We start from the raw sequence: 21,255 nt of genomic DNA, 5'->3' as shown, positions 1-21,255 counted from the left end.
CGTCTGTTTACTCACTTGTTCTAAGCTCATCCATGTGTTCCAGGATTGTCCCTCAATGGGCACAAGTGTCTTGGTGTCTAAGGAGAAGGGAGTGTCCACTGCACTTTTGAAATAGCGCGTATCTGTGTGGAGATAAAAATATAAAAGTCATACCTTACACGGGCTTGGAATATTACAATGTACAAAGGTTTTGCACATCTACCGTCTCAGTAAGTTATCATGTTATAGGAATGAGGCGAACAATTGCATTTCCACTAGATACGAGAGGAGACTGAAGATCAAAGAGAAATTGCTTCTCTGTTCACACAACTAAATGCCCAATTGGACATGATCTCCTTCTGTTTTCTCATCCACCTGAGAAAGTCTACTAATCCTTCATGATTCAGGCTATGCCAAACCCTTTTAAACTTTTTCCTAGATCCCACCTACTTACACCCTTTTCCTGGTTCTCCTTTCTTTGTCATAGACTGAATATACTTTCTTGCATTTATCTGTTGACCTGTCTGTTACTGCCACTAAGTTGTAACCTTCCTGTAAGTATGTTACGCTTTGTTTGTATGTGTTGTGTCCTCTGATTGATCCTGACGTGGTAACTGGCACAGAATAGATAGCTTGTCGAATGAATGGACAAAGGAATGTTATCATTATTTATAAGACAAGTTTTTGCCAAAGAAATTTCTACAAATTTATTTCAGTGGGTTAAACCTTCAGAAACCATGAATGCTTCCCTTTTCCCTTGCAATGGCTATCTTATCCATGCTGTAGAAAACTTGCAGAAGCTGCCCTATGTGCTTCAGTTAGAGATAAAGTGGCTATGAGATTAGGGACCAGCAGATGGCGTAATGATTACATCACTGGGCTCCCACGTAGTTGACTGCAGTTCAAGTCCTGTACCAACAGCTTAAACTCACGCTGGGCGCATGTGCGTGTGTGCCCAAAGTCCTGACAGGAGAATGGAGCAGAAGGGATTGTGGCATGGCCAACGCCCAGGAGGTGATTTCTCGCTTTCTGTCTCTCGCTTTCTGTGCACTCTGGCAAGTGCACATACTCTATAGCAAAAATCTCTCTTAAAAAAAAAAATAGGTCTATGTTACTTATTTATTTTGGAGAGGTTTTTGCTATAGGTTGCATGTGCTTGCCAGAAAGAGAGAGAAAGACAGAAAGCAAGAAATTCCCCCTCTCCCCCATGGGGGATGGCCATGCTGCAATCCCTTCTCCTCCATTCTCCTCTCAGGATCTTGGGCACACATGCACATGCGTATGGCATGAGTTTAAGCCACTGGGTCCGGGACTTGAACTGCAGGCAACTCATGGGAGTCCAGTGATGTAGCCATTATGCCAACTGCTGGTCCCAGTGTTACTATTTTTTTAATCTAAAAATTTTATAGTTTTAACTCATACATTTATGATAGATCTATAATCCATTTTCAGTTCATTTTCAAATATGATTTTTTTCATGGTCTATTTATTTATTATACATTTGATCACTGCATATCATTATAGCTTGTAAAATGAGTTTTCTCAGCATTGATACACTATATACTAGTCCAGTTAAAGTTACTATCATACACATTATCCACAGATAATTTTCCATTTTTGTGTCCTGTCATATTTTGCTTCTTTCTTTTTCCCCTTGATTCCCATCCTCTCATCCTCTTCCATTTTCCCCCCTCCTCCTGCCCTGTTTCTAGTATCCACGATTGTTCTCCATGCCTTTATATCTTCCAATATTTCAGTTTCTGACAAAGAGTGTGGACATTGAACATGTATTAAGTGGGGACATATTTTGAATAAGAGCAGCTTCGCTATCCTTTCCTGGTATTATGTAGACCTGCTGCCTGCAGAATGAATCAAACAAGATAAAAATCTTCCCTTTCACTCTACTTTCCCCTAGGATGAACTGCATCTTCACACTCTCCATGTTGCCAACATCACTGCCTGCCCTCCTCTGTCATGGTCGCATTGAATGACAGCACGTTTAGGACTCAAGAAGAGTATCGCTGATTAAAAATAAGAGTTGTAGATCAATGTCAGGTCCTCTGGTGAAAACTTGACATGCATCATTAATGTGCTTTTCAAAAGAATTCTCTAAAGTTAATTCTGTTGTTGTTAATCCTATCATCAGATAGAGTTTTTGCAGGGCGCTTGTGCGTGCCTGCTTAAGACCCCGAGAGGAGAATGGAGGAGAAGGGATTGTGGGTGTGGCCACCCCCCTGGGGGTGATTTCTCACTTTCTGTCTCTCTGTCTCTCTCTGTCTTTCTGGTGAATGCACTCTCCCTATAGCAAAAGCCTCTCCAAAAAAAAGAGAAAGTGAGTTTTTTAGACTTGCTCAAAGTCACTTAGCTAGTAAGTCATGGAGGCAGGGTTTTAACCTATGGTTGTATAATACAGCATCTATTCCTTTAATTGCTATGGAATATTACAGAATGAACATGCATATTCAGATTTTAGGGAGGCCCAACACATTACCTGCATATTCAGACTCCTTTATAGGCCTTGCTGGTAAAATTTTTATTGATTGCCATGCCTCTACCATTTGAAGCTCAGGGTCTTCATAGTCATCATCACTTTGGCCTTTTGCTCCATCCTGCACTGCAGCAAAATTCCTTTTCTAAGAAGGAGGAAATATCTGAGTGAGTCAAAGAAAGGTAAAATGTTGAGAAATATTACCAGCTAGGAATGTGCTAAGATTTTCTTAGTCGGAAGTTGAACATTTAAGAGTCTGAATTTTGGAGTCTTAAATGCAAGTTTAATTCATGTGCTAGACTGAATTCTAAAGATGCCCTCCAAACATTCAGTTATATTCCTATATACTAATAATAAGCAATTTAAAAATAAAGTTAAGAAAACAATTATATTAGCAATAGCTTAAAAAAGAAAATATTTAGAAGTAAATTTAGCAAAAGAAATGCATAGTTTGTATACTAAAAATCTTCAGATGTTGTTGAAAGTAATTTTAAAAAATCAAAATAAATGGAAAGACAACCAATGTTCATGGATTGGAAGATAATACTACTAAAATGTGAATACTTCACAAATTGATGTATTTAACAACATCTTTATCAAAATCCCAGCTACTTTCTTCTTGTTATTTTCAAAATACTTATAAAGTTTCTAAAATACAAGTTACCTGCAATAGTCAAAATAACGTTGGAAAAAAAATAAAGGAAGAAGTTGAAGGGCTCACACTTCTTGATTTCAAAAGTTACTTACTATACAGATGTTGTAACCAATCTGAATGACATTGGCATCAGGAGAGACATAAAACAGCATAGTATGGGCACAAAAACAGGCATGTTTTGGGAATGGATTAGAAACACCAGAAACAAACCCTAAAACATACAGCCAACTGATTTTTTGACAAAGGACACCAGACAATCCAATGGGGGAATAAAAACTCTTAAGCAAATGGTGCTGGAGAAACCGGGTCTCCATCTACAGAAGGATGAAATTGGATCCCTGTCTCTCACAAAAATCAACTCAAAATGGATCAAAGGTCTAAACCTAAGACCTCAAACTATAAAACTACTGGTGGATAACACAGGAAACTCTTGAAGACAATGGAATAGGTAAAGACTTCTTAAATGAACCCCTCCCCTCCAAAAAAAAGCACAGGCAATAATCCTAGAAATAGAAAAATGGGACTATATCAGATTGATAAGCTTCTGCACTGTAAAAGAAACAATAATTAGAGTGAATCAGCAACCCTCAGAATGGGAGAATATATTTGCAAACTATGCCTCAGATAAGGGACTAATAACCAGAACATACAAGGCACTCAAGAGGCTCATCTGAAAAAAATGATCAACCCAATTAAAAGAAGGCCAAATGAGTTGAATAGACAACTCTCTAAGGAAGACATACAACCAAAGAACATATGAAAAAATGCTCATCATCCCTTATTATAAAGGAAGTGCAAGTTAAAACCACAGTGAGATAATAGTCAGTCAGAATGGGTAAGATTAAAACCATACAAAATGGGAGGTGGCAACAGGTGGCAGGTTAGTTGTGACACTGGACTTCCACGTGACTGACCACAGTTTGAGTCTTGGATCCAACGTCTTGAAACTTCATGCCAGGCATTTGTGCATGTGTGCCTAAAATCCTGAGAGGAGAATGGAGGAGAAGGGATTGTGGCATGGCCATAACTCCTTGGGGGTGATTTCTCGCTTTCTTTCTCTCTGTCTCTCTCTTTGTCTCTGGCAAACGTATGTTTCTTATAGCAAAAATCTTTCTAAAAAACAATTAATAAAAAATGATATGTGCTGGTGGGAATGTAAATGAGTATATTCTCTGTAGAGAACAATATGGAGGTTCCTCAAAGACCTAAAAGTAGGGAATCAGCAGTTAGTGTAATGGTTATGTCACTGGACTCCCACGTAGTCGACCGTGGTTTGCATCCCGGATCCAGTGGCTTAAAACTCACGCCGGGCGCATGTATGTGCGTGCCCAAGATCCCGAGAGGAGAATGGAGGAGAAGGGATTGCGGTGTGACCATCCCCCCTGGGGGGTGATTTCTCGCTTTCTGTCTCTATGTCTCTCTCTCTCTGTCTGTCTGGCGAGCGCACGTGCCCTAGAGTGAAAACCTCTCCAAAAAAAAAAAAAAAAAAGACCTAAAAGTAGAACTACCATTTGATCCAGCAATTCCACTCCTGGGGAAAAGTACTTAAATATCCATGTTTATTGTGGCATTCACAATTGCTAAGACAGTGAACCAACTCAAATGGTCCTGTACAGATGAATGGACTGAAAAAATGTAGTGTGTATAAACTATGGAATGCTACTCAGTCACAAAAAATTAACAACAATGAGACCCTGGCATTTGATAGAAAGTGGATGGATATGGAAGAGTTAACACTAAGTGAAGCAAGCCAGACTATGAAATACTAGGAAAAAGAGGCATTGTATGTCTCAACACAATATATACTGAATGTCTGCACTCTGTGTCAGAAACTGCAAGATTGGAAATATAAAAGCATGAGGAACAATTGTGTTTGCTAGAAACATGGTGGAAGGAGGGTGGGAAATGGGGGAGAGTGAGAGGAAGGGAATCGAGGGGAAAAGAAACAAAACATTATGGGACACCAAAATGGAAAATGATCTGTTGATGATAATGTGTATGATAATATCTTTAACTGGATTAAGATACGGTGTATTCATGCTGGGGAAATTCACTTTGCATGGTGTAATGATACACAGTGATTAGATGTATAAAAAATTTAAAAATGAAAAAGATGTTAATATTAAAAAAAGAGACATAGATCATTGTAATATGAGTCAGAATCCACATATAAATCATCACATTCATGGTCAATTGAGTTTTGAGAAGGGAATTGAGAAAAGAAAAAAAAATAGTCTTTGCAACAAATAGCCCCAAGACAACTGGATATTTGTTTGCACAAGAGTGAAGTTGGACCTTATTTTACATCATATACAAAAATTAGCTTCAAATTAGCTATGCACCTAAATGTAACAGATAAAACTATAAAACAATCACCCCCCGGGGAGATGGTCATACTGCAATCCCTTCTCCTCCATTCTCCTCTCGGGATCTTGGGCACTCACGCACATGCGCCCTTCGTGAGTTTAAGTCACCGGGTCCACAAACTGTGGGCGATTACATGGGAGTCCAGCAACATAGCCATTATGGTAATTGCTGATCCTGGTAATAGTTTCTTAGACATGATACCAGAAGCATAACAAAGAAAGAAAAAAAATGTACTAATTTGATTCACTAAATTAAAAACTTGTATGGAGGCTAGCAGGTAGCATGGTGGTTGTGACACTGGACTCCCATGTGGTTGGCTGTAGTTCAAGATCTGGACCCAGAAGTTTGAGAATCATGCTGAACACATGTATGTTCATACCCAAAATCCTAAGAAGAGACTAGAGATTTGTCATTGTCACGGGCATGCCCCTGAGAGTGAGTTCTCACTTTCTCTCTTTCTGTCTCTATTGCTGTCCAGAAAGCACATGTGTTCTATGGCAAAAACCTAAATAAACAAACAAATAAACAAAAATGGAGATATTTATGTGCTTCAAATGACACTAAAAGAAGATGAAAAGACAACTATAATATGTAGAACATATCTGCAAGCTATAGGCTAACAAGGAGCTTGAATCCAGGGTCTACGAAATAAACTCTTACAACTCAATAACAAGCAGAAAAAATATATAAAAATGGCCAAAGGACCTGAATAGATTGTTATCCAAAGAAGATACATAAATCACCATTAAGTTTGTGAAGAGATGCTTGTCATCATTAACTCTGGAGTAAGTGCAAATTAAAACCACAATTCCAATCCCACTCGCACCCACTAGGCGGCGACAGACTAACAAGGACTGGAAGGAGTGTGGAGAAATCAGACCCCTTCTGCATTGCTGGTGGAAGTATAGTCGGGTACAGCCACTGTGGAAAGCACTTTGATAGTCTTAAAAAATTTAAAAATACACTAACATACATCCAACAGCTTCAAATTCATGCTTATAGCAGCATTAGGCATAGTAATATAAAAGTGCAAATTACCCAAATAGCCATAAGTAACCCTAGTGTTTACCCTGGATGAACAGTTACATAAAATATGACGTAGTTACACGATGGACTCAGCAACACAAAAACCTGAAGTACCGCTACACACCACAAGGTAGATGAGTCTTGACAAGACAATGCTAAGTGAAAGAAGCCAGGAACGAAAGGCAACCTGTTGTGTAATTCCATTGATATGAAGTCCAGAATAGGAAGATCTAGAGAGCCTTAGAGTCATGGTTACCAAGGGCAGGGGTGGGGGCAGATTGAGAGGGCTGCCATGGCTACAGCGTTCCATCTGTGATGATGGAATGTTCTAACACTGATTGCGGTGATGTCTGCCCCACTCTGCAAAGACTCTAAAAGCTATTGAATTGTTCCGTTTAGGTAGGTGAATTGAATTTATATGTATTATATCTAATACAGTTCTATTAAAAATAGAAAAGGAAGTCAGAGAGAGAAGGTAGAAGAGAAAGGATGAGAGACCTGGCAGGAAGGAAATTCAGGAGACTTCCAAGAGTGGAAGGATTTGACACCTGACAGCCAGCAGGGAAATGGGAACCACAGTCTTGCAACAGAAAGGAACTGGGTTCTGCCAACAACCTCGGTAAACTTGAAGCAGCTTTGTTTTCCCTCAGAGCCTCTGGGAGGGCAGCAGCCTTGCCAACACCTTGTTTTCAGTCCTCCGTGACCCAGAACTGGGGGGCCAGCAAGCCGTGCTGTGCCCAGACTTTTGCTTCATCACACTGTGCAATAATAAGATTTAGAGACAGAGAGACAGAAAGCGAGAAATCACCCCCCGGGGAGATGGTCATACTGCAATCCCTTCTCCTCCATTCTCCTCTCGGGATCTTGGGCACTCACGCACATGCGCCCTTCGTGAGTTTAAGTCACCGGGTCCACAAACTGTGGGCGATTACATGGGAGTCCAGCAACATAGCCATTATGGTAATTGCTGATCCTGGTAATAGTTTCTTAGACATGATACCAGAAGCATAACAAAGAAAGAAAAAAAATGTACTAATTTGATTCACTAAATTAAAAACTTGTATGGAGGCTAGCAGGTAGCATGGTGGTTGTGACACTGGACTCCCATGTGGTTGGCTGTAGTTCAAGATCTGGACCCAGAAGTTTGAGAATCATGCTGAACACATGTATGTTCATACCCAAAATCCTAAGAAGAGACTAGAGGAGACGTGTCACGGGCATGCCCCTGAGAGTGAGTTCTCACTTTCTCTCTTTCTGTCTCTATTGCTGTCCAGAAAGCACATGTGTTCTATGGCAAAAACCTAAATAAACAAACAAATAAACAAAAATGGAGATATTTATGTGCTTCAAATGACACTAAAAGAAGATGAAAAGACAACTATAATATGTAGAACATATCTGCAAGCTATAGGCTAACAAGGAGCTTGAATCCAGGGTCTACGAAATAAACTCTTACAACTCAATAACAAGCAGAAAAAATATATAAAAATGGCCAAAGGACCTGAATAGATTGTTATCCAAAGAAGATACATAAATCACCATTAAGTTTGTGAAGAGATGCTTGTCATCATTAACTCTGGAGTAAGTGCAAATTAAAACCACAATTCCAATCCCACTCGCACCCACTAGGCGGCGACAGACTAACAAGGACTGGAAGGAGTGTGGAGAAATCAGAACCCTTCTGCATTGCTGGTGGAAGTATAGTCGGTTACAGCCACTGTGGAAAGCACTTTGATAGTCTTAAAAAATTTAAAAATACACTAACATACATCCAACAGCTTCAAATTCATGCTTATAGCAGCATTAGGCATAGTAATATAAAAGTGCAAATTACCCAAATAGCCATAAGTAACCCTAGTGTTTACCCTGGATGAACAGTTACATAAAATATGACGTAGTTACACGATGGACTCAGCAACACAAAAACCTGAAGTACCGCTACACACCACAAGGTAGATGAGTCTTGACAAGACAATGCTAAGTGAAAGAAGCCAGGAACGAAAGGCAACCTGTTGTGTAATTCCATTGATATGAAGTCCAGAATAGGAAGATCTAGAGAGCCTTAGAGTCATGGTTACCAAGGGCAGGGGTGGGGGCAGATTGAGAGGGCTGCCATGGCTACAGCGTTCCATCTGTGATGATGGAATGTTCTAACACTGATTGCGGTGATGTCTGCCCCACTCTGCAAAGACTCTAAAAGCTATTGAATTGTTCCGTTTAGGTAGGTGAATTGAATTTATATGTATTATATCTAATACAGTTCTATTAAAAATAGAAAAGGAAGTCAGAGAGAGAAGGTAGAAGAGAAAGGATGAGAGACCTGGCAGGAAGGAAATTCAGGAGACTTCCAAGAGTGGAAGGATTTGACACCTGACAGCCAGCAGGGAAATGGGAACCACAGTCTTGCAACAGAAAGGAACTGGGTTCTGCCAACAACCTCGGTAAACTTGAAGCAGCTTTGTTTTCCCTCAGAGCCTCTGGGAGGGCAGCAGCCTTGCCAACACCTTGTTTTCAGTCCTCCGTGACCCAGAACTGGGGGGCCAGCAAGCCGTGCTGTGCCCAGACTTTTGCTTCATCACACTGTGCAATAATAAGATTTTAAGCTATTAGGTCATTGAGAAGGTTATGACATGTTTTCCTATGCAAAAATGTGTCATGACTTTCCCAATGACCTGATACTAAGTTTGTGTCAATTTGTCATAACAGTAAACTGATGCAATTCTCTCTCTTTTTTTTTTTCCCAAACTGATATAATTCAACTGATGCAATTCTCTCTCTTTTTTTTTTTCTCAAACTGATATAATTGTATAGTTCTCTAACCTCAATTATGGGGCCTCAAGGAGTGACATCACTCTTTATATTGTCCTGAAATATGTGACTACATCAAAATGAAAGCATCTGGGGCCAGCAGATGGTGAAGCGATAACTTCACTGGACTCTCACATAGCAGACCACAGTTCAAGTCTCGGACCTGGTGGCTTGAAACTCAGGCCTGGCACATGTGCGTACGCATCTAAGATCCTGGGAGGAGAATGGAGGAAAAGGGATTGCAGGGTGGTCATCTACCCTGGGGCGGTGACTTCTCCCTTTCCTTCTCACTGTCTCTGTCTGTGGTAAATGCACGTGCCCTAAGGCAAAAAACCTCTCCAAAAAAGTTTAAAGAAACTGCCTGTCTGGTATTATTTTGAGCTAAATCTAACACTATCATTTTTGAAATTAAAGTTTATCCAATCAAGTTTAGGTGTGAGAATGTATGGAAAATATATAGTTTGGAAAACTCTATGGATTTATTTTTTCTCCAGAAGTGAACTGGATAAGACCACCACTTTTCCATTTCAAAGATGGAACCCGAGAAAATATGTCTGTTGTTGAAGTTACCCGTCTGTGGTATTTTACGTTGGCAGCCCATGCACACTTAGTTTTTACCAAGGCTTGGAGTCTGAACTTTGAGGGCAACAGGAATAGATGTGCTCACGTGGTTGTCATCACAAATGTGCGCCTATGCACTGAGATCTGGGACTCCATCGAGCTGCACAGGCAGGGCCACTACTGCCGACCTACCGGGTGGAGCCACCACTGACTGATGATCTTCCTGGGGTCCAGAATGCTCACCTCTTCCCTAGTTTACAGAACTTATTTTAGTCTTTATTTAAGCCTGAGAGTGAAATCCAAGTGGTATGATGTGAAGTTCTGAAAGGTCCAAGCCAGAACTCAGAAACAGGAGACAGAGACACATATTTTCATGCAAATTCCCCAGGTTGGCCCACAACATGAGGAACTTTTCTTTAAGAGTTTTGCCATAGATTTCGTACACTCACTTAAGAGACATAGAGAGAGCGAAAGTGAATACTCACCCTCCAGAGGGGATGGTCAAGCTACAGTCCCTTCTCTTCCCTTCTCTTGGGCTTTTGGGCATGTACGTACACACGCCTGGCATGTTTCTCAAGCCACTGGTCTGGAACTCGAACCTTGGAATTTGCCATGTGGAATCCAGTTCCTTAACCACCATGCAACCTGGCCCAAAGGAGGAACATTTATCCTCCTTTTACAACACAAGGAAACTGGAATAGGTGGCCAAAAACCGTTCTACCCTCCACATCCATGCTGGAACCCAGTACCAGGATATAAAAAATGTTCTGCACCCCAAAAATGAAGGGCAGAGAATCGAGTGTTTCAAGTACTGCTGCATTTATCTCTTAGATCTCTTCCGCAATAGTGAGGTGCACAGTGGGAGCCGGGGCTCAGATGTCACGTGTGGGTAGCACTTGAATTCTTTCTTTTTTTTTTGGAGAGGTTTTTGCTATAGGGCGCGTGTGCTTGCCAGAAAGAGAGAGAGAGACAGAGAGACAGAAAGCAAGAAATCACCCCCCAGCAGGGATGGCCACGCCACAATCCCTTCTCCTCCATTCTCCTCTAGGGATCTTGGGAACGCACGCACACACACACGCCCGGCCTGAGTTTTAAGCCACTGGGTCCAGGACTCGAACTGCAGTCAGGTACATGGGAGTTCAGAGACATCGCCATTACGCTAACTGCTGGTCCCAGCACTTGAATTCTTTCCTTTCTTTGGACTTCCAAGTTTTTATAGTGAATGACTGAAAAGTTAAAGTTATTACTTTATTACATTAACTATATATATATATGTATACACACACACATATATATGTACATATAATTGTACATGGTAAATACTTAATATCTGTTTGGTAGATAAATAAGTTCATAAAGAAATACATTTTAACTTGATTTAGAATACAATTCTATGTGTGTGATTTAAATTGTTTTAATTTACATCTAATTACAGAGCTATCTTTATGGGGGTACTTCTAGGTTATTTTTTAATTAGATACATACACAGGCTAAATATAATCACATATAGTCATAGAGTGACTTTGGCAACCAAAAGTGTCTTTAATGAGACATTGCATGAAAGATCTCGAGCAAACGTCTGATGATATGCATTTGGTAATGTCGACTGTAAGTTTGCTGCTGCTCTATTACTATCAGAAAAGGTCAGAGGGCCAACAGGTGGTGTGGTGGTTGAGGTGCTGGACTCCCACATAGCTGACCGCGGTTTGAGTCCTGGACCTGGTGGCTTGCATTCTTACTTTCTTTCTCTCTCTCTGGTGAATGCACATGCCCTATAGCAAATTAAAAAATAATAATAATAATAAATAAAATTTTTTAAAAAGAAAAAGAAAGTCAGAGACATAAGAAGGCAATAAGCCATCTGCCAACCCGACTTTCCTTTCCTCTAGCATTTTTTGGGTACGTAGCATGTGTGAGGTGCTGTCTGTACTTTTTGTGTTGTCTAGGCAGAAAAATCTATGAAATTTTTTGGGTACGTAGCATGTGTCTGGTGCTTTCTGTACTTTTTGTGTTATCTAGGCAGAAAAATCTATGCAATTTTATTATTGTGAAGGGACTTGAAATTAGGCAGACTTAAGTTTAAGTTCCATCTCTACATCATTCTCTAATTTATTTGGCCAAATTGCTGAGCATCTCCAGCCTCGAGGTGTGTGTATAATCGTTTCTAACATCAGCTTGTCCCAGCAGTATGGTAGAGGTAGGCCCCGAAAGATGAGTTCCATTTTCAGGTAAGCGATAGTGCGGGGGGACTCACTTGGCTCCTATGTGGAAGGCTTCTGGAGCTTCCCTTTGACTCAGAGCAACTCTGCACAGTTGATACAAAGATGCAGAACACAGTTCAGTAATTCTGTGTTCCCCATGGAGTGGCATGACGAAGGAGTGGGGCACCCGAGGACAGCAATTTTGACTTTCAACATACTAGTCCTTGCTTCTTACTCGAGAGCTCCTTGGGAAGGTGGCTTGGGTCTTAACATGAAGGGAGGAATCAGGCAAGTTAAAAGGGCAAGTTTATCTAATGCAAGGAACTCGGGTGAAAGAGACCAGTGCAGCAACCCATGAGCAGGAACACGGCAGAAGGTGAGAGCACTCACTCAGGGAAAACGTTTCAGTCACTGGGCATGAAATTGGAATAGAACTATTTGTATGGTTCTGGGCATTATCACCAGGAGACCCCACCCTTGGTCTGGTTTTAAGAGATAAGCAGGGGTAGGACTGGCAAGTTCTTAGATGGGAAACCAGGTGAGACCGGCCCACTTGGTAGAGCATGACTTTCAAGTTACATCATTCGAGACCTAACCTGTGAATCTGCCTTATGACCTTGGGAGGTCACTTAACCCCATTGACTGAGATGCTCTAGGTGCGAATTGGAAGTGACTAAGCCTACCTTATTTGTTGGTTGTTAGAGGTTAACTGAGAAAATGCACATAAAGTTTCCATCTGGCATCTGATATGTGACAAGGGCTCAGTACACATTAGCTCCCTTCCCTCTACTTGGTGTGCTGAGCCACGGCTAGAGCCAACTGCCCAGGGCCAAGCCAAGCTGCTGAGAGGTGAACCCAGCAGATGTCACAATTGACAAGGCAAGAGCGAGACTGCCCGAGTTCCAGAGCTGCAGAGTGAGTGCAGCAGGCCTGGGCTCCGTTGGTGAGCTGGCAGATGGCACCATAGCAAGGGCACCGTCGAAGTCGAAGTGTTATGGCAACCACCACGGCTCTCAGGCTGCAACCTCTCTGGGAAAGTCCTGGACCTGCTAGAACTGGGGATGTGACACTGAATCCATTTCTCATCCCATCCTCTTGCTAGACTTCGTGGGGACAGGACATCGTAGGAAGGCCTGGAACAATGGCCACTCTCATCGCCTATCTGAAGAGAGTTTACATCAGACTTCTGAGATGTCTGCCCAAGAAGTGAACGTAAGTGTTTGGTCTCCTTTGCTCCAGAAAAAAATATGTGTGTATGTGTGTATTTGTGTGTGTGAAAGAGAGAGATTTGATTTTAATGGAGAGAGCTGCGCCTATTTATCAGTCTATGAAACTATCACCTATCACTATCTGTCAGTTTCAGGAGTACTTTACTGGTCCAGTATTCTCTATACATGAGCCTCTTAATTTATAAAATTGTGGCGTGTGTGTGTGTACGTGCAAGTGCACGCACTGCTAGGAAAGTGTCCATAGCTTTATATCCTTAAAGAGACATTTCAATCATTAAAGAGCCAATCATGTTTTTTTAGGTGGGTCCTTCCTTCCCTCCCTCCTTCCTTTCTTTCCTTGTTAAAAACTATTTAAATTATATACATGTATATTTATAATACTACTACATGTAATATTAGATATTTGAATCGGTGTTTTAAATTTTAATATTTTTATTTGGTTGTTAAAATCTTTGTAAATATTGCAAATAGATTTATAAAATGGGCATATCATAGCACATTCGGCTATTTCTGTATTATTGAATATCTAACACAATTGCAAGGTACTATTACTTTAAAAATATATTGTTAGAAAATACCAGTGAATGTGTTTGAAGATGAAAGAACTCCAAAAATTCATGAGAAACGTGTGTTATAAAAAGACTATAATAGATTTCAGATATTTTTGCACCAAAATGATTTTGTACTTAATTTCATTTTTTCCCACAAACTTTTTAAAGTACCCATTTAATTAAAAAATGTCATGGAGATGTTGAAATGTTTTTATTATATTTTGCTGCTTAATATTGATTCTCAGTTTGTAAAACATCATTCAATATCAATTTCAGAAACATCTGGAGCCTGATACACTTATTAATATCTCAGAGCCCACTAGTTGAGACAGATAAAATGAAAAGCACTCTTTTATTATTTTAAATTTCAGATTAGCTCCTTAGTTTCAACACCTGACCATGGAATTACTGGGCTGAAAATATGGGTATCTATAGTTTTATTGCCAGAGGGCATGTGTGTTCACCAGAGAGAGAGAGAAAGAGAGAGAGAGAGAGAGAGAGAGAGAGAGAGAGAGAGAGAAACCCCAGTGGGGTGTGGTCATGCCACAATTCCTTTTTTCCCCCTATTTCTCTGTCCTGTCAGGATTTTGGCCATGTACACACATGAATCCTGGCCCAGTGACATGTTTTGTCAAAATTCCAGACTGGGATTTGAACCATGATTGGCCATGTAAGATCTGATCTCCAAAACATAGCATTTAACTACTGAGCTATGGGGCTAACCCTAAATGATATTTTTATATCACATAGTTAATAGTATAAAATAGCTCCCCAGAAAATTTTCTTCAATTTTCATTTTCACTGTGAGAGTCAGAAAGTGCATTTCTCATAATGCAGTCTGTGTGTGGGTATTTCCACCTCATTCAACCTTTAGCATGGCCAGGTGAATTAATTTTGATCTCTGTTTTATTGCTGAAGAATTGAAATACAATTTTACAACCAAGAATTGAAATGCAGTTTTGCCAGCAAAACATGCCATTTAGATATTTTTCTTTTGAATTCACCAAGTACCTTGAAAAAAAAACGAACAAAACAAAACCTTGACTTTGTAAATACCAAAGACTGACAAAAGAGGCAGGGGAAGCGGTTCACTTACGCAGTCGGGAAGCGGTTCATTAATTGTCTGGTACTGGCCTGCCGACAGAACAGATCACATGTTATCTTACAGCAGTAGCTCAAAACATTGACAAGACCAGGCCCTCGCTTTTCTCCAAAAACACTATGTTCATTTCAACGAGTTTTTCCTGATCGTAATGCTTCAAAACCAATGTGCATATTTATTTGTTTTCCATTTTACCTGTGCCTTTGCAAAACAGAGGCAGTGCCAAAAGAGGAAAGAAAATAAAATTCAGACTAGTGACTACAGGGGCAAGAGGGATCGCTTTCATCGTAGCAGGTTAAAGCTCTCACTGTTAGAAGCCCTGTTTCCCGCACTGATGGCCCCAAAGTCACGATTCAGCAGCGCTGCAGCCAATGATGCAGTTTATTCTTCCTCTCTCCTCTCCCTGGATGACAGCTTGCTGTATTTACCAAAGTCTGCCCATACATCTGTCTCCTTGAACAACTGTAAGTATTTGAGGACAGGGGTCATAACTATTTATTCATCAATCCCTAGCTCGAGGCAAAAGGCCCAATATTGAACAACTGTGCAGTGCAGTAATTGATAGGTGTTTACTGAATATGGTTCGGTTAGGGTCTCTCAGCTCCCAGCTTCCTCAGGTGGGCTGGGCTTATGAAAGACTGTGTGAGATCACAAAGCCCACTCGATATTCTCTGTTTTAAAGTTTGCCCTTGCAGCACAGAAATCACTAAAAAATTGCTCATGGGACCTGCAAATCTTTTGGTTTCTTATCAACATAATTTTCCCACGTTGCATTGTAGTTTTGTACTTTCCATCTGCGTTGAGGAGCATTATACACAGAAAATGTTCTTACCACCTTCTCTTTATTAGCACAGATGCAAGAAGTTTCAGGACCAGAAGCTGAGTGCTTCTTAGCAACTGGTTTGCTTTCATAGAAAACATCATTTCTGTAAGAGATTCTATTTCTCTTCTTTTGGCTGCAAAGAACTTCAGGACAAATCTCTGGGCTGTGCCCGGGCATTGAGGAGCACCAGCGTGTGACAGGCAGTTTCACATCTTGTTCTGGCTGTATTATTGTCTTAAATGTTTGTCCTTTCCCACTAATTTCCCCTCCCCTGCAGAATATGAAGTAGTTATGAACCGTGTCAGCACACCCAGTCCTTCAAAGGGAGTGATGTATAAGTGGACAGAGGGTGGCTCAGTGGACACAGTGCTCTGGAATTCACCTGGAACCTGTGCCCTGGGGATGTGCTCCCTAGCCTAAGCCAAATAATGAGCCAGAGGAGCAGAAACCTGCCTGCACCTGCTCCTGGTTCCAGCCCCAGCCCATCCCGGTGGTAGCACAAGCAGCCATTTCTACCCTGGGGCACTAATGACCCCTTCCTGACCCAGCACAAGCGCATTCCCACTGAGCTCCCTGGCAGATTCCAGCTCTGCAGAGCAGCAATTTGTACCCTCATGAACTGAGTTAGATTAATAAAGATCAGCTGGCTTGGAAGGGGCACGTGGGCTCAGAATTGTTGGGGGCCTGCTCTGGCCCTTGTCATCTAGGAAAACAGCACCACTGCCTCATTCAGGGTTTGGTGTAATTTTATGTCAGGAAATTGGCCTCGCTGAGCGTGGTCATTATCCTGCCACCCCACGGAGAGCGCTGGCATGTGCGTTCTCACCACTGGGCAGCGTCAGCCTGAGCCTCCCCGGATGCCATGTCTCTTCCTGCCTACTTCTGTTGGTCCCCCCTGGAACCCCACTCCCTCCCACCTCCCCTTCGTTTCCCAAACACTCTGTGTCCTTTGAGATCTGGCTTCCCTGCCTCCTGGAGCTTCCGGTCTGGCCACTCCAGCTCATGTTAATCTCGCTGAATTGCTAGTGCCTTTATGTCCTGTCTCGCTCACCCTGGCATTCGAGTAGGAAGAGGCAGCCTCTGACTCCTTTGTGTGTACACTGTCCTTCTGTAGGGAAGGGATTGCCACTTATCTCTTTACCTCCTGCAGTACCTCCTTGCATTACTGCCAGTGCAGAGCTTTGCCGATGTCAGTTTCAAACATGACTCTAACGCTGTACCTCAGTTCATGTCACCCCTGCCCATGACATGCAGAGTCCATGAGGAATCCCCAGACCTCGGCACACCCTGTTCCCGCCTCCTCTCTTATCTTGTCCCTTTTGCTTCTTTTTACAGAGTCTTTCCTGAACCAAACTCAGGCTTCCCTGAACTCTTCTCAAGTAGGCCCTGACTTTGGGGCTTCCAGGTCTTCTCTGCATTGTCCATTTTAGCCATGAGCCTCCATCTTTGATGTCTGATCACCTTTGCTGTATGGTCTGGCTCCTCTTTCTCCACCATGCCCCAGCTGTTAGATTCGTTCAGCCCAAATCGTGCTCCCCTCTCCCATTCCCCTCTGCTGTTTCCTCTTAGTACTTTTCCATCCCCGGATGCCACCCTGCTCCTTCCCTGTAAACTCCCACTGTTTCCTGTATCCTGAGCTGAGTCCAATTTCTCTGCAGTAGTCCCTGAACCTATTGTGATGGTCCTCAGTGGTCGACTTTGCTGTTCTTTAGGTGACATTGAAAAAAAATGGTTTCTCACCTCCAAACTCCAGCCACATCAACCTCTTCTCAAGTCTCTTGAATCCTCTAAGCTCCTCCATCTTAGAGACTCAGCAAACCACTCCTCTGCCAGAGTGTCTTGCTCTGCCCGAGCCTGAATCATTTTATACCATCAAATAGAGTCTGCAGTGTCATTTTACACCATCCATGATCACCAGTCTCAGGCAAAAATGAAAGAGCACTTCTCGCTCATCCCATTTCTCACTACCTTAAGGTCCTGGTGTGGCAGTACATGTCGCACCAAGCCCCCTTTCCTCGTCCTGTGGTGCTAGGCTAATGCACACTCCAACTTCCCTGTGCTGGGCGGGCATGGCGTGGGGCTCTGGGCACTGGACGTGGGTGCGGAGGAGCCCGCCCCAGGCCACCCTGCTTGACCCTTCACGTTCTTATTCTTGCCTCAGCAGCAGCTGGCCAGCTGCATGGGGCCCCAAAGCTCTCGGGGGTAATGGATAATGGGGTAAAAGGAAGTGGATCCCAAATAAGTGTTTGGAAAAAGACGTCCTTCAATCCACATTGGACCACGATATGAGCAAGAAATAAACCTTTATGTGCGTCTACCACTAGTGGTAGACGTAAGTCCTTCCTGATTCTCTATAGCCCCTAGGAACAGAACAAGGCATGAATGGTACGGTCGCACTTGTACCAAGGTAGTGGCAATATTTGCCCTCTTGGTTGCTCCTGTAGCACCACTGCGTGCACTCACAGCAGAGCCTGGCCTCCGGGAAGTGCAGGGCGATGAACAGCGGAAGCTCTCAGAAGGGACCCCGCAGCAGAACCTGAAGTGGAGCCCGACTTCCTCCCTCGCTGAATAAGCTCGAGAGTGACCTCTCCTCTTACCCGGCCCCTGATCCTCACCCAAGCGACAGCCCCCAACCCTTCCAAATCTTTATGTCTTCCTGAAACTGAAAGATGGGCTGGCTGTTTAGACAAAGCTGTTTTCTAAAAAGAAAAAGAAAATTGCTCTGTAACTTCTCACATTACCATCCCGGAAGAGTTATGGTTATGTTGTGTTGATCTGCGGAGGGTCATTCATCACCCATAGACACCACGCCGCTCCAGAGAACGACTGACTTCCGTGCGCCCCTCAAGGAAACATCTTTTTACAAAAAGCAACATTCCCTTGGAAATTGTTTTTAAGAAGAAAGTGAAGATGAATGTGTGTGCTGTAGAGCCTCAGGGTCTCCTGACAGACGGAGGCACTTACTCCAGCCCTGTGGCCATCCACTGGACACTGCTTCTCCAGTCTACGGAGGCAGAGGCAGGAATGACAGTGGCTCATGGCCAAAGCCCATCCAGATGAGGTCCTCTGACCATTGGCACCAGATGCTCCTTGGGAGCTTAAAAAAAGGGAGAGAGTAGAGAAACCCTGGTGCAAACCAATGGATTGGAATCTGCTTTATACACAAGCTTCTGTAGTGATCTTTATTCACCGTGGAGTTTTAGATCTGCGGCCCTAGAAGCGCCTCTTCCCTTCTAATAAAGATGGGCCTTGTAAATTAGATATGGAGACTCTGATGATTTTCCCTGGCAAACTGTGCTGTGAGCTTCGGTCTCTGGAGGCACTGGGCTGTCGCCTTCCTCTGTGTCCCCATTTAGTACCTTCACAGGGACAGAGTAGCCGCAGAGCCGCCAGTACTGTTGCCATGGGATATTCACATTCCTAGGAAATCACAGGCTGGAAGAATTCCCAGTGGGCCCCACAAAGAGAATATGCTTATCTGGTGTAAGTATAGAGGTGAGAAGAGGAAGCCTGCAGCGTTTCAGAACTCTCTATGTATGTAGGTCGTGGTCAGTTCACAGGTTTCTCAGACAGTCCCCAGACAAGTTTCTTAAGCAAAGCCAGCTTCTCCTTTGATTTCAGTCACAAGAGGAAATCTGCAGGGGTGGCGAGGGGAGAGCGGGATGGAGAGGGTTAGCCTGGCTCCAACTCCAGAGGCTTCCCACTTACACACATGGGGAATGGAAGTGTGTGGCCCTAAGCACTGCACGGCAGAGACAGCTGCACGTCTCCCCGCGCTCTTCCCTGTGTCCTGGGCACTAGGAGTCCTTGTTGTTCAGCTGGGCGCACGGCTGCCTGGAGTGAGTACGACGTGTTCTTGCAGTTTGCTAGCCATGGGCCCAATCCATGCATGACTTCCAGGAAGCTTCCTCTGATTATTATGCAGTTTGTTTCTTTTCCTTCTCTTCCTCCATTTTTATGCCTGGAGTACAGATGTTACTATTATTTCAGGCTGTCAATTTAAGACCAATACACAGGAAGGAGAAAGACGGGAGGGTCAGGGTCTTGAAGACTTCCGGGAGCAGAGCTGCCAAGAAGCCTTGGACTGACCACGTCAGGGCTCGACTTACATAAAGGAAAACTCAAGTAGCTATCGTGTTTAAGCCCCCATGAATCTTTTTCTCAGTGTCTTGCCACCATCAACGTGTTACCTTCTTGCAGAGGTTAGCCCTGCAGTTTGCTTGTAGCGTGATGGAGTCGTAGGTCCAAGCACAAGGAATGAATGACACGGATTTCCTGGAAGTTCAGTGAGATGGTCTAGGTTCAAACCCTGGTCCTGTCACTTTCTGGCCACGTAACCTCGGGCAAATGCCATCATTTAGAAAGCTTGTTCACTGTAGTTAACAAAATGAGCAGGAGGAATGGGGATAATAGTATCTCCCTCAAGTAGCTGCTGAGTTTAGGTCATTGGTATATCTAGGAAAATTAACTCTTCATTTCCACAGGGTGACTCCCGGGCTTGGGCTAACGAGGTGTTGTGTTCTGTTCATCTTTTCAGATTCAACTTCACAACCAGATCTTTCTCAGCCAGCACAGGTCTCTTACATTGCTTTCAAGGCTGTATTAGAAACTTGTTTTTCGGGAACCAGCAGTTAGCGTAATGCTATGTCACTGGACTCCCACATAGTCAACCGTGGTTCGCGTCCCGGACCCGGTGGCTTAAAACTCACGCCGGGCACATGTGCATGCGTGCCCAAGATTCCGAGAGGAGAATGGAGGAGAAGGGATTGCCGCGTGGCCATCCCCCCTGTGGGGTGATTTCTCACTTTCTGGCAATCCCTTCTCCTCCATTCTCCTCTAGGGATCTTGGGCACGCGCGCACACGCGCCCGGCATGAGTTTAAGCCACCGGGTCTGGGACGCGAACCGCGCGGTCCAGTACATGGGAGTACAATGACATAGCCATTACGCTAACTGCTGGTCCCCCTGACTCTCTTAGTTTTTAACTCTGCTGACAACCACCTGCTGACAGTTTGCAAGGATTCTACAGACAGAGGTTTAGTGCCATCGCCATCCAGGTGACCCCACATCCAAAGATAAAAAGGCTGCAATTGTTTAGAACGTGACACCAAGTGGATTGTGACGGATTTGAGTTTCATGCCACTGATTTCTGTCTAAACTGTAACTTCTCCTGGACTCAGTTTACCCATCAGTGCACATAACGAAACCAGTCCCCGCTGGCTGCTTTCGATAGGTTAATAAACGCCTGGCATACACCAGGGATTCAGCAGATGTTAGCTTCTTGTACATCCCTCGTCCTCAGGTCCTGGGACTCACTGGTGCCTGGAGAGAAATAGTCTTTCAATTCTTAGCCCCAGACTTAGAGCCCAGGGTTCCTTCTTCCAGGCTGTGCTCTTTCTTCCTTGTGACTTTTGGGGACAGAGCACATAGGCTGACCTTCATCTCAGCGCTTTGAGAGGAGGGTAG

The 21,255-nt window shown here is 43.2% G+C and overlaps 1 protein-coding gene across 2 annotated transcripts in view; it reads right to left on the bottom strand.

The window, feature by feature from the left end:
• The window catches only part of CLNK (cytokine dependent hematopoietic cell linker), a 197,428-nt gene that overhangs the window by 70,472 nt on the left and 105,701 nt on the right, over positions 1–21,255 (bottom strand). Inside the window, exons 5-7 of one of the 2 annotated variants that reach the window (XM_006168107.3) lie at positions 14,962–14,999; positions 2,471–2,612; positions 16–122 (exon numbers count right to left, since the gene is read on the bottom strand). In XM_006168107.3, the coding sequence (XP_006168169.1) occupies positions 16–122; positions 2,471–2,612; positions 14,962–14,999 (287 nt within the window). Of the gene's footprint in view, positions 1–15; positions 123–2,470; positions 2,613–6,702; positions 6,776–14,961; positions 15,000–21,255 lie in introns of those variants that run through there. The other variant, XM_006168109.2, reaches the window with a different exon arrangement.

The sequence above is a fragment of the Tupaia chinensis genome, unplaced genomic scaffold (genome assembly GCF_000334495.1).
Source record: "Tupaia chinensis unplaced genomic scaffold, TupChi_1.0 Scaffold145561_1, whole genome shotgun sequence".
Taxonomy (NCBI): Eukaryota; Metazoa; Chordata; class Mammalia; order Scandentia; family Tupaiidae; genus Tupaia; species Tupaia belangeri.
This window is presented reverse-complemented; position numbering and strand designations above follow the sequence as displayed.